The sequence below is a fragment of the Odocoileus virginianus genome, chromosome 20 (assembly GCF_023699985.2).
Source record: "Odocoileus virginianus isolate 20LAN1187 ecotype Illinois chromosome 20, Ovbor_1.2, whole genome shotgun sequence".
In the NCBI taxonomy this organism is placed as follows: domain Eukaryota; kingdom Metazoa; phylum Chordata; class Mammalia; order Artiodactyla; family Cervidae; genus Odocoileus; species Odocoileus virginianus.
Genome location: NC_069693.1, coordinates 10,433,152 through 10,458,690, shown reverse-complemented (window position 1 = coordinate 10,458,690; position 25,539 = coordinate 10,433,152). Strand labels below are relative to the sequence as shown.

At 60.0% G+C, this 25,539-nt stretch overlaps 2 protein-coding genes across 6 annotated transcripts; one reads left to right on the top strand and one right to left on the bottom strand.

Annotated features, from left to right (window-relative positions):
* The first annotated feature begins 265 nt into the window (after nt 1–265).
* Nucleotides 266–4,943, top strand: ERFL (ETS repressor factor like). The gene is made up of 5 exons (XM_070451581.1): nt 266–434; nt 2,827–3,061; nt 3,402–3,597; nt 3,691–3,808; nt 4,214–4,943. The coding sequence occupies exons 1-5, from the start codon at nt 266–268 to the stop codon at nt 4,660–4,662; spliced, it is 1,167 nt and encodes a 388-aa protein (XP_070307682.1). The 3' UTR covers nt 4,663–4,943.
* A 751-nt stretch (nt 4,944–5,694) lies between these two features.
* ARHGEF1 (Rho guanine nucleotide exchange factor 1) lies at nt 5,695–25,539 on the bottom strand. 5 transcript variants are annotated; one of them, XM_070450770.1, is made up of 30 exons: nt 25,348–25,539; nt 20,792–20,834; nt 20,606–20,689; nt 19,635–19,748; nt 17,437–17,535; nt 17,124–17,166; nt 16,638–16,884; nt 15,957–15,986; nt 15,607–15,706; nt 15,361–15,457; nt 15,250–15,285; nt 14,880–15,017; nt 13,851–13,956; nt 12,456–12,623; nt 12,053–12,198; nt 10,078–10,224; nt 9,674–9,756; nt 9,360–9,485; nt 9,152–9,266; nt 8,926–9,026; nt 8,759–8,836; nt 8,458–8,533; nt 8,195–8,362; nt 7,604–7,691; nt 7,373–7,459; nt 6,953–7,020; nt 6,780–6,866; nt 6,218–6,381; nt 6,033–6,135; nt 5,695–5,783 (listed from the first exon to the last, which is right to left on the bottom strand). In XM_070450770.1, the coding sequence occupies exons 2-29, from the start codon at nt 20,819–20,821 to the stop codon at nt 6,052–6,054; spliced, it is 2,910 nt and encodes a 969-aa protein (XP_070306871.1). In that variant the 5' UTR covers nt 20,822–20,834; nt 25,348–25,539; the 3' UTR covers nt 5,695–5,783; nt 6,033–6,051. The 5 variants fall into 5 exon arrangements, with proteins under 5 accessions (XP_070306871.1, XP_070306872.1, XP_070306875.1 ...); XM_070450771.1 differs by lacking the exon at nt 25,348–25,539 and adding an exon at nt 24,143–24,385; XM_070450774.1 differs by lacking the exon at nt 25,348–25,539 and adding an exon at nt 21,885–22,200.

Genomic DNA, 25,539 nt, shown 5'->3' with positions numbered 1-25,539 from the left:
TCCTCCATCTGCCCGGGGTCTTGGTCAGAGCTGCCTGAATCCCACCCCTTAGTGAAAAACTTGGCTAAAAACTTCACGGCCAGATGTTCCTGCCCCCTGCCTGCTGGGACACGAGGGTCTTTTGGAAGACAGGTGAGGTGTGGAGGTCTGAGCGGGACAAGGATGCTGGGGCCTGAAGACCTGGGGTCTCGGCCGGCCGCAATCTGCTTCCACCCAGGACCTGCAGGCAAAGAGAAGCAGGGAGACTGGAGACAGATGGGCGCTGATGGCGCAGGACTGGGGACGAGAGGGGGCACTAGACCAGGCGCTGGTGGACAAGTGGACAGACCGGACGACCCAGGCAGGGGGACACGGAGACTCGGCCCAACCAGCTGGAGTGGGAAAGAGGACGGCTTGCTTGGAAGTGGACACCCAGACCAGGGATGTGGAGGACAGTAAGACTTGGACGTGCATTTGAGTCCAAGTCACACGCCCCACAGATGGGCAGTGAGAGGGAGAGGTGTGTGTGTGTGTGTGTGTGTGTGTGTGTGTGTGTGTGTGTGTGTGTACACCACCAGGCAGAGAGACGAGACAGACTCCATGCTGGTTATTTAGGATCCCGGCGTGTGTCTCTGGGTCACCCTCCAGTTTCCGCCGGGGAAATGTGTGTCCATCTCTTTGTTGAACTGGTTCTGCCTGCTTGTCCATGCATGTCCGAGGTCACCCGAGTGTCTACAGACTGGGTGTGCTGTGTGTCTTTGGGACTCTGAATGTCCACAATTCCAGGTTGGGGGGTGGGTTGTCTGCCAGCTTTCCTCAGTAGGCAAAGAGCCTTTGACTGCTCCTTCCATGGTGTGTGGTATTCTGAACCAAACGGAGGTCTAATCTTGCTGCATTTTGGGTTGCGTGGGTGGGTGGGTGGGAGGTCCCCCAGGCCTGTGTCGGGGGCTGTGTCTGTGTCTGGGGTGTGGGGCTGGTTCTTTCTGTCACTGAGTGTGGCTGCACCCTGGGGGCTGTGTGTCTTGATGTGTGTGTGTGTCTGTGTGCCGAGGTTGTGGGTCCTCCTCCGTCTCGTTGTGTTTGTGGGTCGGGACGTACAGCACACCCGAGAACACGCATGGAGGACAGGCCGTGTTGTGTGTCTTCGTGTTGTCATCTTTGGGGTCGTTTGGGCGTGTCTGTGTGATACAGCCGCTAGGACGTGTTCCGGGTGTGGAATGGGCCAGAGAGCATGTGTTGTTGATTCGGCTGTCTTCTTAGATGAGAAAGACCCCAGACAGAGTTGAGAGAGAAATTCTCTCTTTAGGGAGGAAACTACCTGGCCTTTGCCAGCCTCGGGCAGACCCCGGGCAGCCTGGCTGCAACCCTGCTTCTCCTTGCCTCCCATCCCTGAAATTCTAACAAGCCAGAGAGGGCAAGGAACTGTCTTGAGACCACACCAGCAAGTGGATACCAACAATCTCTCAGCTCAGAGACCCTGCCCCCGCCACCCCAACCACCTTCCTTTCCTGCAGGGCTCTCTGCGGACTGTAGGCTAATTCTGCCTTCTGTTTTCATGCCTGGGTCTCGGGTCTCTGAGGAGGGGGATGGGGACAGAGGCTGTGGCACAGGAGAAGTGGGACCCAGGGCCTGGGGCCTTGTAGGTAGGAGGTGAGATTTAAGGGTGGGCAAGCCCCTTGGTCTCCACCTAGCATCTGTATGCCTGGACACTGGGATGCAGGGCGCTCATCGGAGCTGTGGATGCTAAGAGCTGGTTGTGGGACTTCCCTGGAGGTCCAGCAGTTAGGAATCTGAGCGTCCACTGCAGGGGGCGTGGGTTCAATCCCTGGTTGGGAACTAAGATCTCAGGAGGTGAAAAAAAAAAGAGTTGGATGCTTGTAGTGGGGGCGGGGGTGGGGGGCTGCTGTACCGTTAGGGTGTCACGAGGGTGTGACTGTCGGGTTGACACATGCGTCTTGGTGTAGCACTCACGGTCTCCACCACATGGTGTTTCATTTGGGCCTTTGGGGTTCTGTGTGTCTCTCATCACAGTTGTGTTGTTAGCGGGTCCCAGTGCTGAGGGGCCCGAGATGTGCAATCATGTGTGTCTGGCGTGTCTCCCTCAGTGGCACGATTGTAGTGTCGTGCTCCGGCGGGAGTGTGGCTCTCTGGTACAGCCAGGGGGTCCCTCCAGGGGGAGTGGATGTCTGTGTGACAGGTTGTGTGCTGTGGGTGTCTGCACACACACGTGCTCTCAGACCGACATGGCAGAGGCAGGGCGGGGACACAGGGAAGTGATAGGTATAAATACATGGACGGGTACGGAGGCACACGTGTATGCAGGCCCAGCCTGGATGTCCCAGGGTGAGGTCAGCCCGGGCGGTGGAGGGGTGCAGGGTGGTGAACTTTGGGGAGAGATGGACAAGGGACAGGGAGAAGAGACAGCAGGAATCAGGGGCCGTTCAGAGTGCACTAGAGATCAGACCTCGCAGGGCAGGACCAGGCTGGGCGGCACAGAAGAACGAAGTGGAGGGCGTGCCCTTTCCTGCAAGCCCCTCCCAGACCCTCCGCCCCAGCGTCAAGGACAGGGGAATCTGGTCCCTGCCGCCCTCCGGCCCAGCTGTGCCAAGGCAGGAGATTGGGCTGCAAGTGCCAACCCAGGGCCCCTGGACACTGAGTTCTCTCCCTCTGGACAGTCTGGGGACCGGACACCAAGTGGGGTGTGGAGAGTGGGCATCAGCTCCCCAAAGATGCCTGAGGCTGCTCATCAGAGACCAGGGGTCAGGGAAGAGGGGGATACCTCCTGCTCCCCCAAATCCCAGACTCGGCGCCCTGACCTGGGGCCGCTCTTCTGCCTCCCGTCCCCAGGCTTTGCCTTCCCGGATTGGGCCTACAAGCCGGAGTCGTCCCCCGGCTCCAGGCAGATCCAGCTGTGGCACTTCATCCTGGAGCTGCTGCAGAAAGAGGAGTACCAGGGTGTCATCGCCTGGCAGGGGGACTACGGGGAGTTTGTCATCAAGGACCCCGACGAGGTGGCTCGGCTCTGGGGCATCCGGAAGTGCAAGCCCCACATGAATTATGACAAGCTGAGCCGGGCGCTGCGGTGAGGAGGGGCTGGGGACCTCACCCCTCTCCCCTCACTGTCCCTCTGGGGCCCTGTCCCCTGGGGGCTTTCCCTCAACTTCTTGGGGGCAGAATCCTTCGGGATCCCAGCGCACAGGGCTCTTCGCCTGTAGCTACCCTAAGTACCCACTTGTGAGTGAAGGACCAGAGCCCTGGGCTTTGGAGCCACACAGGCCCCAGCCCCTGTCTGGCCCTGTGACTTTGGCCTCAGTTTCCCCAAGCTGTTGTGCCCTGTGTTGGGCACCAAGCAAGTGTTGGGGGCTCTGCCTTCACTTCCTGGGGTCCCACCCCCCACATCAGTGTCCTCCCTCTGCTCACAGCTACTACTACAATAAACGGATTCTCCACAAGACCAAAGGGAAGAGGTTCACCTACAAGTTCAATTTCAGCAAAGTTGTGCTCGTCAATTACCCGTTGTTGGACATGGCGGCCGCCACCACGGGCTCCCCGCTTCTGCTGACCCCTGGTCCTTTTGGGGGAGCGCCTGGCCCAGATGCTCCTCCCCTCACCCCCGAAGTGAGTTCGGATCTTGGGGTCCCCAAGCCCTGAAGCCCCTGGGGCAGGAACAGCCTGTCTGAGCGGTACCTATTCCCTCACCTCCCTCTCTAGACCCTGCAGACCCTGTTCTCTGCTCCACGCCTGGGAGAGCCGGGGACCCGGGCACCCCTTTTCACTCCCGAGACAGACAAGCTGCGTCTAGACAGCCCTTTCCCATTCCTGGGCTCCGGTAAGGGCCTGGGGTCCAGGGGTGCCCCCAGGGTGGGGGCGGGGGGTGGGCAGGCATGCTGCACGTGTGTGAGGGAAGAAAGTGGGCAAAGATAGATGGAGGAGGAGCCAGGATGCTGTGGGCGAGGCTGTGTGTGTGCGTGTGCATGTGTGCATGCGCGTGTGTGTCTCTGAAAGTCAGAGGATGTGAGGTGAAGCAGAGGAGGGAAGCTATAGAAGGGGTCAAGCGGACAGCAGAGCTTTTGGGGGGCACTAAATGAATGGGAGGCAGGCAGGGGGGTGGAAATGAGGGGACCCACGTGAGGGTGGGGAGATGCCATGGGAGGACGATGGGAAAAATCAGGTGGAACACGGCAGGGAGGAATGAGCCAGCCTGCCTGACCCCCTCTGCCTGTCACCTCCCCAGGTGCCACCGGCTACTCCAAGCCCCCTGGCCTGCTGGGACACTTCAGCCGCGCCTTCCCTGAGCACCCCTGGAACTTCAGCCCGTACCTCACTGGCCCCTTCCCCAAGCTGCCCCCGCCTCTCTACCCACCACACTTCTACCCCAACCCCCTGGCCAGTTCCCTGGGCCACCTGCCCTCGGCAGGGGCAGGGGGCGGCCCCACTGCCACGCCCCTGCTGGCCGCCACAGGGGAGGGCCTGGGCCCGGAGCGCCCCGCGGGCCTGGCCGTGGCCCAGCGCCTGGCGCTCCCGGGGGCCGGGGGTCCAGAGGCTGCGCTGGGTGGGAAGGAGGACAGCGACTCGGAGCTGGAGATTACCGACGTCAGTGGCTGCAGCTCTGACAGTGACGGTGACGAGGGCCTCCCCGTGCCCCCCAAGGCCAAGGCGGGCAAAGAGGGGGTCGGCAGCTGAACCGCTGCGGGGAGATGGATTCTGCCGGGGCGGAGACCCGCGGGGCCTCTTCCGTGGCCCGGTCTGTCCTTGATGTCCTGCCGGAGGCTGGGCCCGGGCACATGGCTGCCCCAGGCTTCTTCCCAGCCCCAGACTGGGGGGTCTCACCTCCCCTCTCCGGCGAGGGGAGGGGACACGATGACCTCCAGCCTCCTCCCCAGGCTCCAGTTTGAGCGGAGGGGGGTCCCCGCCTGACCCCCACCCCCTGAAGTGCAATATGGCGCCCAGCCTCCCCCCACCCACCTGGCCCTGTGCTGTGACCTGAGTGTTCGTGTGGCCCCAGTGCTGACGCCCGCCCCCCACCCCTCCCCAAAGGCCCCCTGGGGACAGGGAGCTCAGAGCAATAACCCCGCCCCCAGCCCCCACCCAGGAGGGCCCCCCTCCCCCTGGCCCCCATCAGCCACCCCCAGAGATTTACTACAAAAATAAACAAACGGAAAGAAGTGTGAGATGCTGGATACCCAGCATCGGCATGGATGACCAAGGGGGCTTGGGGGTGAGGACCGCAAGAGGTGTGTGTGTTGAGGGGGGCGGGCAGCCCTGGGGAGTCAACGTTAAGACACGGGATTGGATGAACGCAGAGGCAACGCGGTGGGACAGACGGAGGAAGCAATGCCAGACAGTCTTGGGGGGGTTCCAGACGCCATTCTGGGGCCCTTCCCCGCCCTCACACACTCAGACCTCTCCTTAGATAATATATATTAAAAAATAAACCTCCAATTCAGGGTATAAAAACAGAGCAAAGGCACTTGGGGGTGGGGGTTGGAGGGTTTGGCCACCCCCCCCACCCAGGCAATACTGAGATGGCCCAGGAATGGGAGCCAGGTGGGGCCCCCCCGGAATGAAGCCCTGAGTCCCCCAAGTGGGAGGGAGAGAAGGCCAAAGCCCGTGGGAGGTGGCGGGGGGCAGTGATCCCATCTGGGCACCCCCCACCCCCCAAGGCATGGCCCGGGGCAGCCCGGCTCCCTCTCCTCAGGCCCCTGGGGTTGGAGATGCTGGGTGGTCGGTGGTCTGGGTGGTCGGTGGTCTGGGTGGTCGGTGGTCGAGCGGTGGCGGGTGGCCCTCTCCTTCTTGCGAAAGGCCTGGGGGCAGGGGAGAGGCAGGAGCAGAAGGGAGATGGGGAGAGACGGACAGGGTGGGAGGGCGGGTGGGGAAGAAGCACAGAAGAGCCAGAGAAACAGAGATGGAGACAGGAGGCGGAGTGGGGAGATGCAGAAAGTCAAAGATGGACGGAGAGAAACGGACAGGGCTAGGCAGCTGTTAGCATCCAGTGGGGTCACTCGGGCGCCTCCTCTCTGGCCTGTGCCCGGCTCCCCCGGCCCCCCACTAACCTGCCTGGGGCAGGGGGCCTCAGGTACAGCCAGACTGGGGGACGCTGTTCTCCCCAAGCTGAGACAGGAGGAGTCTCAGGCGGCAAAACTCCTCCTCCACCTCCTGGTTTTGGGGGATCATCAGTGAGAAGGGTTTCTACTTAGTCAGCCCCTTCCTCCCCACTCCCACCCCCAGGCCACACCACCTCCAGCTGCTTAATGGTCTCCTCCAGGCTGAGCAGCTCCTCCCGAATTTCCTGATGCTGCGTTGGGCTTGAGGGACCGCCCCCTGGGACCCCATCCCCCTCGAGGGGAGGTCCTGCCCCGCTGTCTTCCTCCGAAGGCAACAGGAGCTGTTTCAGGGTCAGCACTGGACAGGGGTGAGGGGACAGAGTCAGAGGTGGGGGGAAGAGGGCTGGGAGATGTAGCCGGGGATGGGTGTGGGCCTACGGTGGGAATGAGCTTCTGGCTAGCCAGACCTGTGGGAGGGGCTGGGGAATGTGAGGAGGCCTGCAGGGGTGTGAAACGGGCTGAGGGGCAGGGCACCAAGCACAGAGATGGGCCCCGGAGAGAGGCTGAACTGAAGGTCAGGAAGGGACAGGGGCTGCAGGAGGCAGAGGGACTTGGGGCCACCAAGGAGGCTGGTGCAGCCTGGGGCTGTGCACAGGGTGGACTGGGTGGGTTTGCTTCCAGCGGCTGAGCACAGGCGGGTGGGAAAGCAGCGTGGGGGCAGGCGGTGGCCGCCCTGCGCAGGTGGGGCTGAGCTACCTTTCTGAAGGGCCTTGGCAGCGAGCTGGCCCTCAAGGCCTTGTCTGCAGAAGGGCAGGAGGGAGTTGAAGAGTCTCTCCATCCGGCCTGGGTTGGGGAGAAGGGGCTCAGTCCCTGCCAGGCTTCCTGTGGAGCCCCCCACCCCCACTCATCGCCCCTCTATCTAGGCTCACCATCCACTGGGGGCATCTCTCGGCTGCCATTGCCGTTTTCGGAGCTGCTAAGCAGGGGTTCACGGGTGCTGGGGGGAGCAAGTGCTGGGTGACCCCACCGCCCTGGCCCTGGTGGGCAGCAGGGGCAGGGAGACAGGGAGCTGGAGGTGGGGAAGGCAGGGAGGTCCGGAGATAGAGACAGAGGTCGAGTTTGGGAGACAGGGAGACAGAGAGGCTTGGCCAGTGGAAGACAGAGAGGCCTGGATCGGAGACAGATGGGCCGTGGTGGGGTGGGTGCACACCGGCACACACCTTCACATGCATGCACACAGACACACATGTGCACATGCACACACATGGAGACTGGGCTGGAGCTCGGGTTCTGGGGACACATAGGGAGGCTGCCCCTTGACCTCTGGTTCCCTCCCCTGGCCCCCTCACCTGCTGGGGCCGGGCCGGTGTTTTGGTCGGGAGGTGGGGGCGGGGACCTTCAGGCATCCAGCAGTCTCGGTGATGATGGTACACCAGCTGAGGAGACAGGCCAGCCCCCTGGGCCGTCAGAGCCCCCAGACCCTGGGCCAGGACATCCCACCCCCACCTTGTCCCCAGAGACCCTGGGGCCCGGGCCTCCTTCTCCTCCTCCACCCGCTCCAGGAATCCAGACCCACTCACATCCTCCTCTCGGACACTGTCTGCGCCACCAGCTCGTATATCTGGGCCTCATGGTCCCAGGTAAAAATGACATAGAAGGCTTTGTGATCTGCAGGGGGAGGGAAAAGTGAGGCTCAAAGCCAGGGTCACCCCAACATGCACCTGGGGAAATCCTCTATGACTTTACGGCTCCCAGGACTCAACTCACCTACTCTGCCCCCGTCCGGAGCCCTCCCTCATCTAATCAGGAAATGACAGCTCTGTCAGCTCTACCTCCAAGACCTCCAGCACCCCTCCCACCACCATGGCCCCACCAGGTTTCAATCCCTGCTCCCTACAGCCCCCAAGATGGGGCCAGGGCATCTTTTCAAAATACTACTTAGAACTGGCAGCTCTTCTGTGCAAAAACCTGGGGGCAGTTTCCCATTTAACTTAATAAAATTCACAAGCCAGCCTGGCACCCTGGCAGTGTCCAGTCCAGGATCTGCCCGCCCCCGCCCCCAGCCTCAGCCTCAGGGCGGCCAGCTAGCCCCCCTGGTCACAGAGCATGCGCGCCCAGCTCTTCGGAGGGTTCCTCCGCCATCCTGGGGACGGCAGTGCCCTGGGGCTCACCGGTGGCCACCTCGCGGGTCATGGCGGAGGTGAGCCGCAGCACCGGCCGCAGCATGGTCTTGCCGTCGGGCGTGGGCGTCAGCGTCCGGCTGTGCGACTTAAGCAAGAACCGGTCGTCCTGGCGCTGAAGCAGCAGCAGCAGGTCATCCAGCAGCAGCACGTGCACCTCTGCGGGTTGGGGGGCAGGGCTCAGCACCCCCACCTGACACCCTGGCCCCAAGGGACCCCTCTACCCCCACCCTGCTCGCTGTCCTGGCGCTCACCCACAGCCTTGTCCTTCGTCACCCTCCACGTCAGTGGGCCCTCGTGGATCAGCCTCTTCCTGGTGATGTCTAAGTTCTGGAGGCAGGCAGGAAGGGGTGATGGCCGGTGAAGCCGATGGTGGGGCGGGGGAAGGTGGGGATGACCACGGGGGGGGGGGGGGGGTCGGTCAGGTCAGTTCATTCCCCACTGGGAAATGAGGGGGGTGGGGTCAGAGCTGAGGGGCCCCTCTTGCTTCCTGGGTGTGCTATCAGAGAATGCCCAGGGTAGGGTGAGAGGAGGGGAGGGGAGCGGGGAGGGCACCTTGAATTCGCTCAGCATGGGGTCATTGCTCTGCCGCAGGTGGGTCAAATCCAGGCGCCTCTGATAATCCTTGAGCCGCTAGGGGCAGGGAGGGAGGGTCACTGGCTTCCACAGACCCCTGCACATGCTCGCCCCACCGCCCCTGCTCAGGGCCCCACCCGGCTCACCAGCAGGTCCTCCATGTCCCGAACGGCATAGTTGACGTGTTGCAGAATTTCCCGGCAACACTCGGCTGCCCGCTCCACTTTCTCCCGTTCCGCTGACTCTTCTGTGGGGAAAGTGGAAGACCGGCCCTTGGGTGAACCCCAACCCTGGAAGCTCGGGGTCCTGGGGCCAAGGCTGGAGGCCGGAGAGCCAGGGTCCGGAAGGACGGGGCGGGGCTGCTCTTTCTACCTGTATTCTGCGCGATGCTCTGCAGAAGCAGCGGGTACTTGGTCAGACGCTGCATCTCCGTGGGGATCATGTCCTTGAGCTGCAGCCGGCGGCACCGGGGCCGGCTCTCGGCTTCCTGGAGGAATGGCAGCGCTGAGACACCAGGACGCCGGCCACCCTCCCCAGGGACCCTGGGGCCTAGAAACCCCACCCCCCCACCCCACCTCACCTGCACGAAGGTACAGAACCGGGGTTCCTTGCGCTGTTTGCTTTTGAGCTGCTCTAAGGCGAATGACTGGCGGCTGCAGAAGCGGGAGGAGATCTTCTGGAACCACGAGCCCTCGGCACCATCGAACTACAGCGAGAGGCAGGTCAGGGAGGGTGTCTCAGGTGGGATGGAGGACAGAGCTAGAGGTCCAGACCCCTGGGGCTTGGATGCGCAGGGGCCTGGGTCCCAGGTCCCCAGCCAGGCAGAGAGGGCGGGGCGGGGCAGGGCAGTGGAGGGGGCGGGGCAAGTGGGCGGTATCTGGGCGGGGCTCTCACCCGGGCCAGCAGCACATCTCCGATCTCCTCGACGAGGTAGCCACTGTCCTGCCTCCGCTTCATCAGGCAATCAAGGAATAGGGCTGTAGGGAGCAGAGAGGAAAGGTGGTGTTCTGTCAGAGTCCCCAAGATTGGATGCAGAGCTGGTCGGATGCTGGGGGGTGGGGGCTCGGGCCGCAGGTGGGTGTGTTGGATCCTTGGGGCCAGTGACCGCCTCCCACCCCCCCACTCCCCGCCCCATGCCTGTTGATGATGTGTCCCTAGGAGGTGAGCTCTGGGGATCTGGGGATCTGGAGTGTGGCCCTCCCCAGTGCTAGACCAGAGGCTGCCCGGGATCAACGGCAAGGCAACGGAACAGAGAGCTGGCAGGTGGAACGATGACAGGGCCACAGTCCCGCACTCACAATGCACCTCGATGAGCTCGTCCAGGCTGGGGAAGATGGTCTGGAGCTCCTGCTGGGAGAAGTAGCCCCCCTCTGCCATGGGCTGATAGAAGAGGTCGTGGAGCACGCGGAGCATGCGCACATGGGCCGCCTCCGTCACCAGGAGCTCTGTGGGGACAGCAGACAGGAGTCAGTTGGAGTTAGGGAGCATGCAGACTCTGGGGGTGTGGGAAGGCCCTCTCAGAGGCAGGGTGGGGAGGGGATGGCACAAGGATGACTCTGGGTGGAGCCACTCGCCCCTGAAATAGCCACTGAGAATTCCTCCACCCCACTGCCTTTCCCATATGGCAGTTGCAGCCAGCCAAGGGGACCAGCAGTCCCAGTTTGCCTCATACCATGGGTTTCCCGGGACATGAGATTTTCAGTGCTAAAACTAGGCCGTGTGGGCATGCACGCTCAGTCATGTCTGACTCTCTGTGATCCCATGGACTGTAGCCCACCAGGTTCCTCCACCCATGGGATTTCCCAGGCAATACTGGAGCAGGTTGCCATTTCCTTCTCCAGGGAATTTTCCCAACCCAAGAATCGAACCCATATCTCTGGCATCTCCTGCATTGGCAGGCAGATTATTTACCAACTGCACCACCTGGGAAGTCCCAAAACCAGGACAGTCCCAGGAAAATTGGGGACAAGTTGGTCGCCTCACTGCCTGCAGCTGCATTTCAAGTCTAACCATCCAGCAAGTTTCTCAGGCTGTTTCTGGCACAATGACTCTCTGACAGGTTGATGGCCTGGGATCCAGGGGGGTCCAGGGGGTGCATGCCTGAGTTCCAGTGATCCCTCAAATCCCAAGAGACTAAATGCATGATTTTGTATGTTAAGTATGCATATATTTTTGGTGAGAGAAACTGCCATGCTGTCCAATGTGGTAGCCACTAACTATGCCAATAACTCTTAAATTTTGCTTAATTAAAATGAAATATAATGTAAAATTCAGCTCTCAGTTGTGCTCACCACGCTTTAAATGCTCAACAGCTGTTATGTGGCTGGTGGTTACCATGTTGGAAAGTACAGACAGATATTTATTGCATGTTACCATCATTCCAGAAAATTCTATCAGATGGCACTGGGAATGTTTTGATCATTATCCTCAGAAGGATCTGTGACCCAAAGGGCATCTAACCACCGCCCTAAAACTTCTGAATGAGAATCCTTCTCAACCACTAAATAATCTGTAAATTAACTTCCAAATGAGTTTCCCAAAACACTCTACATCTGGCAAACCTCTCTCAACACAGACACAATTTGAAATCACAGGGAAGAATTAAGACAAAAATGGTATCTCTCAGCTCAGAAGCAAGCATTGCTAAAAATATATTATCTTCCCAAACTTTTCTGGGTGGGAATCTTTTTCTCCCCTGAGTGCTTAAGATCATAGTTGTAATAGCAGTTACAGCTGAATGCTCTGTCCCTGGACCCATCACTGTGATGAATGCATGAATCATCTCATCTTTATCTCTGTGGGGCTTTTAAGGGAGGAGTTATCACTGCCCACATTTCACAAACAAGGAGACAAAGGCTTCTGCTAGAAATGCAACTTTTATAGACTGTTTCTGGCTGTTCACGTCAACACTGTCCTGCACTACAAAAAATTCTTTAGAGGGGATTTCCCGGGCAGCCCAGTGGTTACAATTCTGTGTTTCCATTGCAGGGAGAGAGCGTGGGTTCAATCCCTGGTCAGGAAACTAAGATCCCACATGCCACGCAGCGTGGCCAAAACAGAATAAATTCCTTGGAAATGTTACTCCCAACAGCTGCCTTCCCATTCCTTCCCTGGGATGTTCTACAGTTTAGCTAACAAATGGCCCTCGGAGAGAACTGGGTGGCCTTCAAGCTCTGGTGTAAGCAACACCAAGACGGCCATCCCCCTGCGTCTGTCTTTGCCAGAGGTGGGCTGTGTCCTTGGCCGCAGTGGGCTGGAGGAGGTGGCACTCACCGCTGATGACCTCCTGCCGCTTCACCTGGCTCCTAGGCAGGCTGTGCAGAATGTCCTGGGGGACAAGCTCTCGCCAGCCAGGCGGCTCCTCCGGTTCCAGCTCTAGTCCCGAACGGCCCGGCTCCCCCTCGTCTCCAGGCTCCGGGCTGTGGGACAGAGGCCTCATCAGCTGCCTGGCTCAGGGCATCCCAGGAAAGAGCCTTTGACTCCTTCCACGCCCATCCCCTAGGGCGGCCGAGCTGCGGACCGGCCCCCAGATCTCTGGAAAGCAGCGGCTCACCCCTCTCCTGTGACCACTGGAGCCCACAGTGACCTCAGCATCCGATATCCCCCACCCTGGCCTCCCTGACTCTCCAGGCTGCCTCGGTGGATGCGGGGGGCGGGGGTGGGGGGAGTGACGTACGTGGCTCGTCGGGCAGGGCCAAGCACGGCCGTGGCGGAGCTGGGGTCCATGTCCACGTCGCTCCGGGAGCGGCCCCCACCCCGGCCCTTAGCCCCGAGGCTGCCCCGGGAAGGCCGGCGGCGGTCACTCACCCGCAGGCTCTCTGAGCGCCCCAGACGCCCTGACAGCCTGGACCCCGAGGCCAAGGACAGAGTCAGGCCCGGACAGAGACAGGGAGAGACCAGGACAGGGAGAGACGGGGAGAGACCGGGACAGGGAGAGACAGGGAGAGACGGGGAGAGACCGGGACAGGGACAGACGGGGAGAGACGGGGAGAGACCAGAACAGGCAGAGATAGACGGGGAGAGACCAGGACAGGGAGAGACGGGGAGAGACCAGGACAGGGAGAGACAGGGAGGGAGATGGGAGGGACCGGGACAGGGATCAAACATGCAACAGAAGAGAGGAGAGAGTCAGAAGGACCAGTGTAACTTTGGGGGGGCAGGGGCAGTGGGGGGTGGTCAGAAGGGATACTGAAACTGGTGGGGGAGGGACAGGGACGGGGAACCCAGTAGGGAGCAAAGGACTGCCCCCTCCCTTCCCTGAGGCAGGGGGATGGGGGCAGAGCCAGGAGGCAAGGCGGGGAGGGGGGTTTCAATACTTAGCTCTTCGGCTGGGAGGGTGGTGTCCCCACCCACCCCTCACAGGGGTGAAGGGGAAAGGGTGGCCCCTGGGGGGAGGGGAGGGGCTAGGAGAAATGGGGGAGGGGCTAGCCCTCCCCCCACCCAGGGCCCAGGCACCCACCTCTTCCACTTTCTGGGGAGAGAGGGGGACAGGGTCAGAGGTGGACCCAGAGGGAACCCGACTCACCTCCCCCACCCACCACAGGGTCCCCAAAGCAGCAGCACGAGGACTGGCAGGGGGCAGAGCCTGCCCCCCAACTGTGAGGAGGACAGGGCCCCCGGGCATGGAGCACAGAGGGCTGGGGCGAGGGAGGGAGGGGGCGCTGGGAGGCAGGAGCAAGGAGGCTGGGCTGGAGGCTTAAGAATGGGTGGGGGGGGTGAGGGGACGGATGGAGGAGAGGGGTGGTAGTAGGGGCAGAGGGAGAGGGGCCGGGGAGAGCCGAGAGGGAGTAAAGTGGAAAAAGAGGAAGGGGGAGGAAAGGAGAGAAAAGGGAGCAGGGGAGAGGAGAAAAAATCAGTGAAAGAGGGAGAGGAAGAAGGGGAGGAGAAAGGGGGGAAGAAGGAATGAAGGGAGAGGTGAGGAAAGACAGAGCAGAGGAAGAAGGGAGAGGAGGCGAAGAGGGAGGAGCAGGGCAGAGTGGAGACGGCTCGGCTGGGGACAGGCAGGTGCAAGTGGCAGCACGACTCCCAACACGTACCCTCCCCCGCCCAGCCTGCGCCCAGCCCCGGGCACCTCTCTGTGTCGGCACCCTCCTCCGCGGTCTCTGGGGGCGCTGGGGTGTCCAGGCTGGCTGGGCCCTGCGGGGGCGGGTCCCCCACCTCCAGGAGGGCATCAACACCTGTGGGGACCATGTGAGGGGGGAAGCAAGGTTGGCTGGAAGGCCCCTGCGGTGGTGAGACTCACACCCCCCTACACCCTGGGGGCCTCCATTCCTTGAACCATCCACTGCCTGGCCAACACCATGTGGCTGCTCTGTATTTTAGTGGGGGACAGACAGATGGAAGCTGGTAAAGAATCTGCCTGCAATGCGGGAGACCTGGAATCGATCCCTGGGCTGGGAAGATCCCCTGGAGAAGGGAAAGGCTATCCACTCCATTATTTCTGGCCTGGAGAATTCCCTGGACCGTACAGTCCATGGGGTTGCAAAGAGTCGGACACGACTGAATGATTAAGCACATGCACAGACAGATGGAAAGAGCTCTGAAAACAGGGCCATGGGCAGCTAGGGCCCAGTGGGTGAAGATATTGCAAAACTGGGGTGCCAGTCTCCCACTTGAAGAGGAGACTGGATGCCTCCACGTTCATTCATTCTCCCAACACTTCATTGGGACTAGTGGGAAGAGAATGTATCCCATTTAGAGGGGAGGAGGCTGAGATTCAGAGAGAGGAGGGGCTTCTAAGATCTGACACAAGTAAAATGCAGAACCAGGATTTGAACCCAGGCCCTGGCCAAGTGGCTTTCTGGGGGGCATCACACAAGGAGTGGGAGACCTTTCCATGGAGCAGCCAGGTTCACCATCTAAGGGGGTTGATCGGCCATGGACTTAGAGGGTTCTGGGAAATGAAACCATGGGGGCTGATGGGAAATGTAGTCCAAGGAGGTGGGGAAATCCATCACCAGGACAGAGGTCAGAGCTTAGGAGGAAAACCATGGAAAGGGTAAACCAGGGGAAGGAAGTGGTTATCAGTAACACTGGTGGCAAGAAGCAGTGAGGGCGGAGGACCAAGGGGCTGTTCTGCTGGGGGGTATAGGAAATTCACCTGGCTCCCGGTCAGGGCTGTCCCCAGACAGAGGGTGCAGAGAAACTCCAGGGCTGTCCTGCCCAGGGCCTCCGAGATTCCGGTCCCGGGAAGGCGCCCCCTGACCTCCCTTACGTTCTGTAAGGCCCGGCTTCTCAGCTGGGGACGTATTGAGGGAGAAAACAGAGTATGAGAATCAAGTGACTCAAATCCACAAGGGCCGGTGCGATCTAAGAGGCTAAGGTCCTCCCCATCGCCTAGGAGACCCCTCCTCCACCCTTGGACCCAGGAGTCCTAGCCCCTCGCCCCTCCTCCTTCAAACCTTGTGGGTCCCCCCACCTCCCCTCTTAGGTCCCCAGGATGGATGATGCTCTAGATTCAGGACCATTACCATCAACCTCGACCTTCAGGTGTCGAAAATCTGGGGCTGAAACGAGAGATGGGACCGTGAGGTGGGGGCAACACGGGGAAGTCGGGGCAAGGCCAAGGCTGGGCACCTCACCCTGGGGCTCTCCCCGGTTCCAGCGGGCGGCATCTAGGAAGCTGCTCAGGCCTTTCTTGGTCTTTGTCGGTTCATCTGACCGCCGGTTCCCTATCATCTGGGGAAGGGGGTGAGAAGGGGCTTGGCATTTCTGGACCGATGTCAACAGAGGGCTCAAATCTCAGGGGCGTAGAGGTTTCCTGGTGTGGAGGGGGGAAGGCCTTCTCTGGGGAGGAAAGGGCCAGGTTTGGGCACTCAGGGAAGCACCTTTTTCCGAAAGAAATTCCTCCCGGACTTCTTGTCCCCACTCTTGGTCCGCACCCCAAGGTGCCGCATGTACAGGCTGATGGCATTGACCACAGCAGCACTGTGAGGAGGGGACAGTGAGGGCGCACGGACAGACATGCAGGCTCCCAAGGACGCAGGGACCCTGCCGCCCCCACAGCTTCCCTCCGCTCGCCTCCCACCCCATCCCCACAACCACCTCCTGCTGAGCATCTGAGCAAAGGGAGAGAGAGGAGGTTTTGGGCAACGGAGCCAGGCATGCAGCTCAACACTCAGGCCCCCAGGTAGACCACCCCGCCTCAGGCCTCCCTGCGGGCCTCTGTTTCCATCACCTCTTCTCCTCATCATTAGAGATGGTGTGCCTGTAAGAAGAAGAAAAAGTCTGTGAGCAATGTGCTAGGCCTGGGGTCCCTGACTACCCAGCACAACAGGTCACTGTCCCCTTCAAAGCTGGGACGGAGTTGGGGAGGGGGGCACTCTGCCAAAGCATCTGGGACGGACAGTTGCTGGAGGAGAGACCCTCACTTGGGCGGTGGGGGTTGCAAGGGCAGGCCCCAAAGCCTAGGCCTGAGTACAAGACCACGGATGAGACCTGGGAACTGGGAGGGGCCCCCAAGCTGGGAAGGGAAGATGCAAAACCAGATGGGTGAACATGCGAAGGCTTCCCAGGTGGCACCAGTGGTAAAGAACCTGCCTGGCAATGCAGATAGACAAGAGACACAGGTTTGATCCTTGGGTCAGGAAGGGCCCCTGGAGGAGGGCATGGCAACCCATTCCAGTATTTTTGCCTGGAGATCCCCATGGACAAGAGAAGCCTGATGGGCTACAGTCCATGGGGTTGCAAAGAACTGGACATGACTGAAGCGTGTACACAAGGGCCCCAGAAGTTAGGAGAGGAAACCAAATGCATGGAAATGACCCCTGAAGCTGAAGAGGAAGCCTGGAAGCGGATGGGACGAGGATGGGATAGCAGAGGGTGCCCCCTGGGCTAAGGAGAGACCTGCCCCACTTACTGCATCTCCTCCAGGTGGGTCAGTTGCCGCTCAGCCAGGTGCCGCTCCCGGGCCTCATAGCTGGCACGGTCCCGCGCCACCCAGGCCCCCAGCTGGGCCAGCTCCTGCTCCCAGGGTGTCATGCCCATGAGCTTCTTGGAGCGAAAGTCCTCCAGCTGCCGGACCACGGCTACCTGCTGGCTCTGCACCACCTCCTGCACGAACTGTCGCTGGAGGTCCTCAGGGAAGAGGTCAGGCCGCGTGCGGTCTGCGGGGACAATGGGGCCCGGGCTGGGGGCCAGTTCCCTGGGCCGTGAGTCCGCCCCTAGCCCTGCCCACCCTTGGACTCTGACAGCCCTGCTTTCTGGGGCTGGGGTGGCAGTTAGAAAGGAAGGCATCTCCGCTGTCCAAGGACTGTGGTGAGAGCATGGCCTCCCACCCCGGGGGCGCTCCTGGTCCCTGCTCACGACCTCTCCCTCACCCCAAAGTCCCCTTTCATTTCCTTACCAAGTTCAAAGGCCACGGAGGGAGGGACCATCACTCGTAGAATCTGCTCAGGAGAGAGAATGGAGTGAAGGGAGGACGCAGTGGTGAAGGGGCAGCTGTGATGGGATGAAGGGATGGTAGCCCAGGCAGCAGGTGGGAACCGTGCTCTGATGGGAGGAGCAGTGGATGGAGAGCCAGGCTGGCACGAGGTCTCCCACCGGGCGGGCCAGGCCTCCCTTCATGCTGTCCTCAGCAGGGTGGAGCTTGGGAGGAGCAGGGTGGCTGCCCAGGGGGTTGGGGATGGGGGGCGGGGGCCCTAGAAGGGGTCTCTCACCGAGTGCTTATCCAGGAAGCTGTGGTAGAAGTCGATGAAGGCCTTCTTGAACTCCTTGGGGCCCAGGGAGCCGAGCATGTCCGCATGCAGGCAGCAGAGCTGCGGGACACAGAGCGTGACCCATCCTCTTCCCCCCCTCAAACCGCACTGCCCCTTGGAAAGCCTCGGGGTGCAAACCCTCTGGGAAGTGCTCCCTGATGTCCCGCATCCCCACACCTGACTCCCGCACGGCTGCCCAGGGCCACTGCACCATCCCCTTAAGTTTCTCTCCTGTGAAATGGTTCTTTGGTCTGTCTTCTCGCTGCTGCTGCTGTTACAACCATCACCGTCCCCAGCTATACTAAGAGGGCTCAGTGCATCCCCGACACTGTCCAAACCCTCTACCTGCATTAATCTGTTCAACCATGGGGAGGACCATCATTATCCCGTTGTTGCAGATGAGAAAACAGCTAGTAAGTGACAAAACTGGGATTGGATTTCTGGCAGTTTGTCTCTGCGACTCTCCATTGACAAGCAATACTGTGTTACTCAAGGGTGTGTGTGTGTGTGTGTGTGTGTCAGCCAGGAGGTTCTGATTCATCGGTGTCTCAGGGCCTAGCACACAGCGGGGCTGATCACATAAACAGAAGGACTAGTGATGCTCGCTCACTCATTCATTCGTCAAGCACTCCCTGAGGTTGCCTGTGGAGGGCGCCCTCTGCTGGGTGACAGTGGCAATGCTGTGGGGCCTCCAACCTGTCCTGGCTCCTGGCACACTCTCATTGGGTAAGGGACCTGGTCTCAGTCGCTAAGGACTCGCCCCAGTAATCTATGCCTGCCCCCTTCCCACTCCCCACCCCCCGCAAAAAAAAATCAAAACTCCATCTGAGGCTAACAGGAAGCAGCCCAGGCGACCACAACCATCTCCCGGCTGCTCCACCAGTCAGTGAGGTGAGGGAACGGCACGAGGACAAATCTCAAAACACCAAAGGCCATCCGGGTCGCGTTAGTCACACCCCTGGCCCTGGCGAGGCCTCAGTTTCCACATCTGGAAAGGGACACAGCAACCAGCACAACCCCTGGGCTAAGCTCCAAGAGCTCAAGTTCCAGAAACACTCAGGCTCAGCAGGGGGACTCCTTTGCCCAGAGGGCCAGTGCCTCAGGCATTAGGGGAGGCTGCAGCGGGGACAGCACTTTTCTGGCAATTTCCTGATTTCCTGTTTCTGAAACTTTGGAGTCAGTCAATACAGCCTTCTCTCTGCCACCCCCAGGCATCCTTTTCTGCCACTTCCATCAGTCTCCTTGTTTTCTGGAGGGGGCTTCCCTGGTGGTTCCAGATGGTGAAGAATCTGCCTGTTTTGTGAGAGACCTGTGTTTGACCCCTGGGTTGGGAAGAATCCCCTGGAGAAGGGAATGGCTACTCACACCAGTATTCTTCCCTGGAGAATTCCATGGACAGAGGAGTCTGGTGGGCTATGGTCTATGGTCAAGCACTCTTGACCCACGTCCAGTACAGAGCAGTGCCCTGGTCTAAGCCCAACTCCCAGCCTATGCTGGGCTGCGTGGGGTCCTCACGGGACAGGACCCCAGTCCACAGAGCCTTCTCCAGCCAGCACTGGGGCTTCTTCCTCCCTGAGCCACCTGCCGGGTTCTCTAGACTCTGCAGGCGTCTCCCAGACAGTATGGCTCTGCATCCACACCTCCCCGGTATTTTCTGCCTGATATGTTTTCTGTAGCATCCATTACGTCCTCTGTGCCTCATGGGCTGTTTGGAGCGGTCTCCTTGTTTCTGGACCAGGGCCTGCTGTGCTGCCTAGGCCCAAGAAGGCTACTGGCTTTCTCTCAACCACCAGCCCTGAAGCACTGACTGGAGGCACCTGCGGAGAATTAAGATTCTGGGGCTAAGGGCGCTGTCACTGACGAGTGATGCTGCCATGGGCACCAGAGGGCAGCCGGGGCACGGTTTTCCTCCAGGCTGCTGGATTCTCTGTTGCTCTGCGAGACTGAGCCCTGCTTTGCTCAGAAATTTACACTGGCAGCTGCAACCTTGTCTGGACCCCGTGGCGGGCTTCCTGGCTCTCAAGCTGTGTGCTCTGGGTCTCTTTCCCAGACCCTCCTGACTCATCCTCACCGGTCTAAAGCACAAGACTGCGGCCGGTCCCAGCCCCGCCCCGTGTCTCTCCGGCCCCGCCCCCGTGCCTCCCCAGCCCCGCCCTCACCAGGGGTCCTGGCTCAAACTGCATGGCCACGTGCTGCAGGAGGGCCATGAGATGGGCCGGGCGCCGCTTCACCTGATCCAGGTTCTGGAACTGGTTGTTTTGTTCCTCGGGGTTCTGAGGGGTGGGGAAGGGAGTGAGACAGAGGGGAGCAGAGGAGGGGCTTGGGGCTTGATCACCGCCCCTCTTCCCGGACACTTCCCCCAAAGGACCCAAGCTGGGGGGTGGGGGTGCTGATGGTGCCACTGCTGGGATGGTGGCCAGTCAGGGGGTGGGGAGGATGGATGAGACTTCATGTTCTAACGGTGGGTGGTGAGGAGAGAAATCAGGAGAGATGGAACGAGGATCTGCGCGGTCATTACGGGGAGTGGGCAGCGATAAAAACTGCGATCAGAGTAAACCGGCTGACAGTTTGTGCTGTAATATCGAAACGGGCACTCAGGATGGGGTGAGGGGATGAGGAAGGAGGTACTAGGAAGATGAAAGAGACATGGGGGCTTCCCTGGTGGTCCTGTGGTTAAAAATCTGTCTTGCAATGCAAGGGATGCCAAGTTCGATCCCGGGTCTGGGAGGACCCCACATGTTGCAGAGCAATTAAGCCCGGGCGCCTCAACTACTGAGCCCACGTGCAGCAACTACGGAAGCCCGCATGCGCCTAGAGCCTGTGCTCCGCAACAGGAGAGAGGCCACTGCAATTGAGAAGCCCACGCACGGCAACAAAGGGAAGCACCACCCCCTCACTTGCCACAACTAGAGAAAGCCCGAGCTCAGCAGTGAAGACCCAGCACAACCAAAAAATAAACTAAAGACATCCTTAAAAAAGAGAGAGAGATGGGCAGAGACAGGAGGCCGAATGACAGCATCAGAGGATGGAGAACAGGGTGTAAGCGGGAGGGGACGCTGAGGATAGGGCTTGAGGGCTGGGGCCCCGGGGAGCCTGAGACAGAGGCTTTTCCAGCCCGCCTCCCTCTCACCGTCTTCAACTCAATCTCAAAATCCTCGTCCTCTGCCCCGATGATGCTGACGGGCACCAGGCCGGGTCGGGGGGGCCCTGGGGGCTGTGGAAGGGGAGGGATGGCTTCAGCCCCCATTGCTCCCCGCCACACAGCACCCCCCCCCCACCTTCCCAGTCCCCTCACCCCTCGGCCCTCTGCACTCACCGCCCCTCGGGCGCCGTCTTCTGCCTCCATGGGCTCTGCCGGGCTGGGGGAAGAGGAGGGGCCGCGGTTAGAGGGGTGGGAGGCAAGGAGAGCAGGGCGGTTACTCACAGATTCCTGGCCCAGGTGCGAAGGTGAGTAAACAGCCTCCTCTCCCCCCCATCCCGGCCTCCACAGCTCAATGGGGCCTCTGTGTGGCGACAAAGAGCCCTTCAGAGGCCAGCCAGGGCGGGGAGCCCGAGGACAGGGAGCCGCGTGTGGGGGGGAGCTGGAGGACGGGAGCCTGGGTCCATGAGAGAGCTGTGGCCCAGGAGCCTGCGATTTGGGGTCCCCTGATGGAGGAAGGGCCTGGGGGCTCTTGGATCTAAGTAAGGGAGGAGGGGTTGGGGAGTTGGGTCCAAGGGGGGCAGGGCTTGCAGGCCAACAGAGTTGGAAAAGTTAGAGGGGAGCTGGGAGGGAGATAACTGGGGTGTGGGGGCTTGCCTCTGACCTGCGACAGACTTGGGGCAGGATGTAGCCTCTGAACCCACCAGCCCCACTTCCTGTGACAGGAAATCACAATGGCAAATCCCCCAACCCCCAGCTGTCTCCACAGAAGAAAACAAAACTGCAAACCCTCCGCCTTCAGGGACCAAGGGGCCTCGAAGCCACTTCTCTTCCTGGGGCCCTGGCATCTTTCCGGCTCCCATCCCAGAAAGTAAGGGACGGTCGTCAGATAGCTCATCCCCCCAGGTGCCTCTGTCTCCCTCACCCCACATCCACCTGTCCCGTCTGTCTGTCTGTCTGCCAGCTTGCCTCTCCCCAGCCAGAGCTCCCTGGCTGTCTCTCGCTGGAGTCTGCCTCCTGTCTTTTGCCTCTTTCCTCCCTGATTCTTCATTTTCTCTCTCCCTTCCTTCAGACCCGGCTCATTTTTTCCCACCATCTCTGCCTCCCCTCCCCCCACATCCGCCGAGGCCCCGCCGTCTTCTCTTGCTCCCTGTCTTCCCTCCTCGCTCTTCTCAGCCTCTGTCTCCCCACGCCTGGTTCCTGCAGCCACTGTCCCCACACCTGTCCGTGTCGCTCGCTGTCTCCCCCCTCTCTCTCTCCCATCTCTCACTGTCTCTCCCATCTTGTCTCTCTTAGAATCTCCCCGTCTCCCTGTGTCTTCCCACCGACATCTTCGGTGTTCTTAATTAGTCTGACTAATGCCACTTGAGCCCGTGTGTCAGGCAGGAAGGAGCTGTGGAAACGGGTGGGGTGCACCACCGGGGTGAGGGGTGGTTCTCCCCACAGCCCAAAGCTATTTATAACCCTAGTCGCCGAGTCTGATCCTTCTCCTCTTCCACTGGCCTCCTCCCTAGCACTCAATAAACGGCAGCCGGCCTTTTGACTCTGATCATTAAACAATGATGCCTTCTGGAGTGTCCAAGTGCCATCCTATGGGCTCACCCAAGCAGGCCTCATTTTGATTCTTTTCTATAAAGTGTGTTTGTCCAACATCCAAGCTTGGGTGACTTCAGATCTGAGCATTGTTAAACGTTCACATAAATAAAGTTGCAAACCAAGGCAGAAGAATAGTAGTAATTATTTATTATGAGAGCTGAACTTACACTGCACTTACAGTGTGCTAGGCGCTGCTCTAAGTGCTTCTCACAGAGTAACTCACTGAAGCCTCATGACCACAAGCAGCCCTGTGCTGTTATTACTCCCATCCGAGACAGAAAGCCTTCACCAGGCCACCAGCTGCAGCTTCTGGGCTGGAAGGCATGACCATGGACACGGAGGGTCCATACTCATTCCACTCAGGGGTGGGTGGAAAAAGTTCGACAGAGGCAGGGGTGATTCCAAGAGGGCCAAGGCAAGGACACAGGTTTATCTGAGCAAATGCTTAGGTGCCAGGCAGGCCTGGGAACATGCACTTGATATGTATTACTTCCTTCATTCCTCAACACCATGATAGGAAATAATAGCTAACGTGGAATATGCACTAAGTGCCATGAAGTACAGTATTAGTGCTTGACAAGTATAAACTCAATCCTCTCAGTGACCCTGGGCAGTTTTCTTATTACTGCTATTATTCCCATTTTACAGAGGAGGAAACTGAGGCACAGCTTATAAGAAGCACTGCCAGGATTCTGACCCAGGCAGACCGGCTCCAGAGTTTATGCATTTAACTCCCAGAATGTGCTGCTTTGAGAGCATAGGGAATCCACACCCCCACCTTAGGAAACTGAAATCTCAATCAAAGCTGAGACACAGGAGGTCTCCCTATGGTATCCGGGTATGTGGACACTGTGATCTGGGCAAGAGTTCAGACTGGACTCAGCTGCTCCACAGAGGCCTGGGCTCAGAGAGGATTGGGGAGGAGGGTGGCTCCTTAAAAGATGGGGCATGAAGGAGTCCTGCAAAGTTAGAGTGATAGGTGGAATCGGTCAGATGGATCTAAAGGCAACTGACAAGGCCTGAGGTTCAGCAGAGAGGGTGCTGTGTGCATGGGGCTGTGGAGATGAGGGCAGGTTGACAAGGTCCTTAACGGTGGGGGTCTGAGAACAAAGTGGGCATGCGCAAGGACTACATGGGTGCCTGCGTATTATGCAGGCTCAGGGTCTACAACAGGCTTTCCTGGTGGCTTAGACCACAAAGAATCTGCCGGCAATAAGGAGGAGACCGGGTTCAATCCCTGGGTCAGGGAAATCCCCTGGAGAAGGGAATAGCTACCCACTCCAGTATTCTTGCCTGGAGAATTCCATGGACAGAGAAGCCTGGCGGGCTGTACAGTCCATGGGGTAGAAAAGAGCCGGACACGACTGAGTGACTCACAGTTCAGGGTCTATAAGATATTGAGTGGATGGCCCTGGTCTCCAAGAACCTCTGGGAGCCTTAAAGAAACTAAAACACAGAGTAGTCAAGGTTAGTCCTTGGAATGCATAAGGCCCCAGATTCTGTTTGACACATGGTGGTTTACAAGGATCCTTGGTCCACAGGATCGTTAAGTCCATAAGGGAAAGAAGCCAGTGTGTGGGACCTCTGGAGATTTAAAAGGGGAACAGAATTCTATAGGGGAGTTTGGTGGTCCCCGAGACCCACAGTCTACAAGGCCCCAGATTCTAGCAGATGATACTGATGTATCGAAACCCCCAGTCTGTAAGGAGCTGCACCTCCACGCGGGGCAATCAGGAACCTTAGAGCGTCTGTAGGACCTAGTGATCTATATGGAACGTGGCAGGTCTACACAAGCCCCAAATCATATGTAGGACGTGGCGGGTGTACACGGGCCCTAAATCCTACACGGGACTTGGCAGCGTGCATGGTCAGGGATGCTGGGGAGGACGTGCGGAGTCAGGGTCTGACGCCCGCGGGGGCCGCGTCCCTCACCTGCTCCAGGTCGGAGGCGAAGCACCGCAGCAGCCAGAACCGAAGCCTCCGCGCGCCGGCTCCGGGCTCCCCCACCCCCGACTCGGAGTCGCTCTAGCCAGCCCAGAGTCGGCCTTTGCGTCCAGCTCCACTCCTCCCGCCAGCCGTTCTAGCCTGCTCCTGCCGGGCTCCAGCCCAGAAAACTCTACTCCTCCTTGCCGGCCGCTCTAGCTCTCCGCTGAGCCACGCAGGCCAGATAGGGCCGCTCTGGCCTGTCTAGGAGGGCTGGCGTTTCCGGGTCTCGACTGCCCCCGTCACTCTCCTGGGCCCCGCCCCCCGCCCCCCGCCCCCAGGCCGGAGGCGGGGATAGTTCCAGCCCCCAGATCAGTGTTCGTTCAATTCGAGTCGCCCCGACCCTTAGCCATCCCCCCAGACTGGGGTCCCTGTCCTATCTCGCCGCCCTAACGTGGGACCATTTGAATTCCCAACACCTATACATTAATTCTCCCTGCAGTCCCCCCAGACACCCCCGCACACTTTCTGCTGGGGCTGCAAAACAAAATCCTTTCCATCTGACATGCAGCGGTACCTGGAGAAAACGAAATACCTCTTCCCGGGCCTCAGTCTTCCCATGAGTACAATGGGGAACGATCTCCAGTTTTTGTCCCCTACAACCTATTTCCCAAGGTATAATTCCTGACCCAACCCAGAAAAAGACCTTTCCAAAAAATGCTTTCAAACGCGTTCTGCAACTTTCAGCTTCAAGACAGCCTATGGCCTATCGCCACTTTTCCTTTTGAGTGGCTCTAAAGTATGCGGACTTGGAGGACGGCACTTGGCTAAAAGCACCTGCGAGTTCAAATCCCAGCTCACTCAGTCTCACGATGTGCGTGCCTTGGGACGAGTTGGTTTTACTCCCTGGGTCTCAGTATCCCCACCCGTGCAATGGGAGTGATCATCAGTCCTCCGCCGGACAGTTGGGAAGCTCTGACCCCGGGCTTGCAGCCCTCATCTCACCTACCGGGCCCTCAGCAAGTATTACTTCTCCTCTCTTTGTCCCCTTTGACAGATGGAAAAACTGAGGCCCAGGGAGGGGCGGCCGCTGGCTCAACCGGGCCGCTAGGAGGCCCCTCCACGGCCGGCAGCGCCCAGCCCCCTCCCTCCTCCTCCCTACTTCCCCTAGCAGCCGAGGGGAGGGAGGCCGGGCGGGGCCAGGGACGGCGTACCTGGTGTCCGCGCGGGTGGTGACCGGCGGGGCGCCCGAGGTCGGGCTCGGCGATCCCGGGCCCGGTGTCCCGGCTCCCGCTTCCTGGCTCTGGCGGGGCAGGAAGTTGGGGCGTTTTTCCGGAGGCCCCAGCCCCGCCGCCCCTCCTTGCTTCCTGCCCGCGCCCCGCGCCCGCCCGGCACCTCCGCTTCCT

Bases quoted from the DNA above. Each gene is read 5' to 3' on its own strand.
- ERFL (XM_070451581.1), top strand. From the start codon at position 266: ATGGCGCAGGACTGGGGACGAGAGGGGGCACTAGACCAGGCGCTGGTG. The intron at 3,598-3,690 runs GTGAGTTCGGAT...CTCCCTCTCTAG, and splicing joins CTCCTCCCCTCACCCCCGAA to ACCCTGCAGACCCTGTTCTC. The intron at 3,809-4,213 runs GTAAGGGCCTGG...TCACCTCCCCAG, and splicing joins TTTCCCATTCCTGGGCTCCG to GTGCCACCGGCTACTCCAAG.
- ARHGEF1 (XM_070450770.1), bottom strand. From the start codon at position 20,821: ATGGAGGCAGAAGACGGCGCCCGAGGGGCG. The intron at 12,199-12,455 runs GTACGTCACTCC...TCTGTCCCACAG, and splicing joins GGCCCTGCCCGACGAGCCAC to CCCGGAGCCTGGAGACGAGG. The intron at 9,757-10,077 runs GTGAGTGCGGGA...TGCTCCCTACAG, and splicing joins CGAGCTCATCGAGGTGCATT to CCCTATTCCTTGATTGCCTG.